Source organism: Rhinopithecus bieti, unplaced genomic scaffold, assembly GCF_001698545.2.
Source record: "Rhinopithecus bieti isolate Rb0 unplaced genomic scaffold, ASM169854v2 repeat_26624, whole genome shotgun sequence".
Lineage (NCBI taxonomy): Eukaryota > Metazoa > Chordata > Mammalia > Primates > Cercopithecidae > Rhinopithecus > Rhinopithecus bieti.
The window spans coordinates 1-423 of NW_016906689.1; the positions used below are offsets into that span (position 1 = coordinate 1).

The 423-nt window shown below is 41.1% G+C and overlaps 1 protein-coding gene across 1 annotated transcript; it reads left to right on the forward strand.

Moving 5' to 3' along the window:
* The first annotated feature begins 9 nt into the window (after positions 1–9).
* Positions 10–423, forward strand: LOC108526140 (cytochrome c oxidase subunit 6C). The gene has a single exon (XM_017866794.1). It carries the CDS (start codon positions 72–74, stop codon positions 297–299), a length of 228 nt encoding a protein of 75 aa, XP_017722283.1. The 5' UTR covers positions 10–71; the 3' UTR covers positions 300–423.

Below are 423 nucleotides of genomic sequence, written 5' to 3' on the forward strand. Positions count from 1 at the left end.
GGTCCATTTTCCTTTAGTCGGGAAGGACGTTGGTATTGAGGTTGGCATACGTATCAAGGACAGTAACTACCATGGCACCCGAAGTTTTGCCAAAACCTCAGATGCGTGGCCTTCTGGCCAAGCGTCTGCGATTTCATATGGTTACAGCATTCGTGCTATCCCTGGGAGTTGCAGCTTTGTATAAGTTTGGTGTGGCTGATAAAAGAAAGAAGGCATACGCAGATTTCTACAGAAACTATGATGCCATGAAAGATTTTGAGGAGATGAGGAAGGCTGGTATCTTTCAGAGTGTAAAGTAATCCTTGGAATATAAAGAATTTCTTCAGGTTGAATTACCTAGAAGTTTGTCACTGACTCCTGAACTATGACACATGAATATGTGGGCTAAGAAATAGTTCCTCTTGATAAATAAACAATTAACAA

Bases quoted from the DNA above. Each gene is read 5' to 3' on its own strand.
- LOC108526140 (XM_017866794.1), top strand. From the start codon at position 72: ATGGCACCCGAAGTTTTGCCAAAACCTCAGATGCGTGGCCTTCTGGCC.